Raw genomic sequence first — 2,703 nt, forward strand, 5'->3', positions numbered from 1 at the left:
CGAATCTGATATGCCAGATGATCAAAAACAGCGGTTTTGTCATCGCAGATAGTGTCGTTGTAGTAGAATAGTATAGCCAGGCTAATACGCGAAGCTCGCATAACATCCGCTGCAGAACTAAATGTTTCCTTGCGGTTACGATGTTTCGCCACGCCCGGGTTTCCACTTGTCAACTCTGATCCTTGTCCTTTAAGGTGGATCAGACGCACGGCTCGTTTCACGTCATCAAGCGTAATCAACTTGCCCTTAGAAATCGCCACCTTGGAAGTCTCCAGCATTGTTGGGAACAATCCTCGGAGCTGCTTGTTCAGCTCATAGTAAGTACGATCTTTGTTGCCGTGAACATCGTAGCCAGTTGGGTACGCAGGCTAAGTAACTCGTCCTGAGTACTGGCAGTGTACTCGGCAAACATGGCTTTCAGATCAGCCACACTCGCTGTCTCAGTGGAGGCACTATCTTTCCCTTTTGGTGTCTGGTCGGTCTCGACTTCCTCATCGTCTTGTGAGTGAATATCCTCATCTTCCTATGCGGGGTCAATGTTGGTTCTTTTGGTCGCGCTCTCCTGAGTCATATCTACCTCTGATATCCCCGTCGTGCGCTTCGCCGATGCGGGGTTAGTTTCTGGCGGAGGTGCTGCTGCTTTAGATCACATAGTAGGAGTAGAAAAAACTCCGTGTAAAACTGTCTACTACTCTAGTAGAGTGTATAGGCAGCTATGAAAAGGGAGAACTGTCTTTTCGAATTCTATCTTATATAGAACATAGGAATATCTGGGACCAGTCTCTGTCTTCCCTCGACCATGATTGTATTAACCATTTTCATACCAACTTCTTTTGAGATTATGACGATACTTATCTTGTACCTTTTTAAAAGCAGTATAGAGCGCCAAAGCTGATGCTCTGTCCATTCTTCTTCAGTTTTGAGTTTGTTTGGATTGTCTAGTCCTCCTAATAAGAAGGGTTCTCGACCCTAGAAATATGCATATGGTCAGGTGTCTTATTGAGACCTTAAAATCTCTTCTGACGCATCTTTCTAAAGATTTTTGGAATATTTTAATATCTTCATAAGAATTTCTTTCTGACCAGTCATGCGTATCAGATTTTAATATTATTCGATGCTCTGGCTTCACTAGCAATGTTAGTACTCTTTGTAGATTTGTTCGGCATTGCCTTACTAGCCTTCTTCGACTTTTTCTTTGGCATTTCAGAAATCGATGAAGTTTTGGATCTCTTTCTTGATTTAGATATAGATCCTGCTACTTTCTTGGCTGCTTCTCGTGCCTTTTTAGCAACACGTTCCCTAGTCCTTTCCCTCTTAATCTGCTCCTTTTTCTTCCGACAAGAAGGCTGAACAGTGGGCTTTGGACCTTTAAATAGGAACGAGCTCCTCTTAACATAAGTCACAAGCTGAAAAAGATAGTATATTTCCATCATCTGAAGGCACGGAAGTTAAAACTTACCCGCCAACAGCATTTATCCCGAGCTTCACTGCTCATCCTTCGTATGTTCCACGGCCAGTTGTCGAGAAAGACATCTTGACTGAGGCTGGCAGCGTGCTCCATGAAAGTGTGCAGGGTGGTGGCAGAGGCGGCCGGGGCATATGTCTCGTGGTACAATATACCGTATCCCTGCTGGTTGCCTCTTGCGACCAGGCTGCCCTTTGAGAACAGGCAGGGGACTTCTGGGCCTGCTTGATACTGCCAGGTAACGTGGTGTTCAGAAGAGTGGGCAACTCGAAGAGCGTAATGGTAGTTAGGTCATCTGTGGTGGCTGATCGAGCAAAAACAAATTCAGGGTTTGGACAGTCAAAATCAGCAGTGTGATCACTGAGGTCTTCAGGAGAATTTAAGCCGTCGTCAAAAGAAACGTTGGACGAGTCCGAAAATTGTTGGAAAGAATTTATGCTCTCGTCGAAGACGGTAACGGATGTTTCTGAGAGACAAGGGGTTGTTTCAAGAATGAATCAAGGTATGTAAGGCCCAGGCCTGAGAGAATTTCACGTTCGCGGATGACCTTTTCGGAGTTGTCAGTAAGTATTAACAGAAAACGACTTTTCTCGATCGAACTATAATAAATTGCGTGCGCGCTTTGTGTGGTCAACAGTAATTCGAGCGACAAAAAGGTAATGAATGATGTTTTTAATAGATCGGCGACCACAACAGATGCCATTTTAACCCATTTGGTTACATATTGTATATTGTAGGGAGCCAACAGTACCATTTTTATTGTTGTGACCTTTAGTGCCACAACGGCCACAGCCGATGGGACTCTTAGATGAATGGTGAGTGGTCTTCCAGGAGAAAAAAAACATGTCTGAGCATAAACAGGTCGACGGGAAACTTCGAGGCGACGAGCAGTAGCACGAGAGGCACGTTGCGCGGCCGTGAGTTGCTCTGGGTCGGTACTGTGCCAATCGTCGAGTAGGTCACAAAGGGCGATCGGCGTGAGAGTAGCGCAGAGTGCTTTATCAGTCATGTATTGCCGTGATTGCTCTTGGTTTCTTGAGAAAGATCAGTGAGGTAACAGTCGTTGATGAAGTTTCTGGTAAAAAGAAGACCTTGAAGTTCCGCATCTGATTAAAGCTTTTTGCACCTAATGACTCAAGCCCGGGAGTCCTCCTCGAGCTCAACCCGGGCGTCTCGCAGGTATGGCGTGAGTGAGCACGAGGCACGAGTCCACGATCATTAAATATTTTGTTTTTAAA

The 2,703-nt window shown here is 45.4% G+C and overlaps 1 protein-coding gene across 1 annotated transcript; it reads right to left on the reverse strand.

Moving 5' to 3' along the window:
- Window positions 1-307: 307 nt before the first annotated feature.
- Window positions 308-2,474, reverse strand: SARC_01372 (hypothetical protein; the record flags this gene model as incomplete). Its single annotated transcript, XM_014304928.1, has 3 exons — window positions 308-523; window positions 1,621-1,931; window positions 2,351-2,474. The coding sequence occupies 3 exons, from the start codon at window positions 2,472-2,474 to the stop codon at window positions 308-310; spliced, it is 651 nt and encodes a 216-aa protein (XP_014160403.1).
- Window positions 2,475-2,703: the final 229 nt, after the last annotated feature.

The sequence above is a fragment of the Sphaeroforma arctica genome (genome assembly GCF_001186125.1).
Source record: "Sphaeroforma arctica JP610 unplaced genomic scaffold supercont1.53, whole genome shotgun sequence".
Taxonomy (NCBI): domain Eukaryota; class Ichthyosporea; order Ichthyophonida; genus Sphaeroforma; species Sphaeroforma arctica.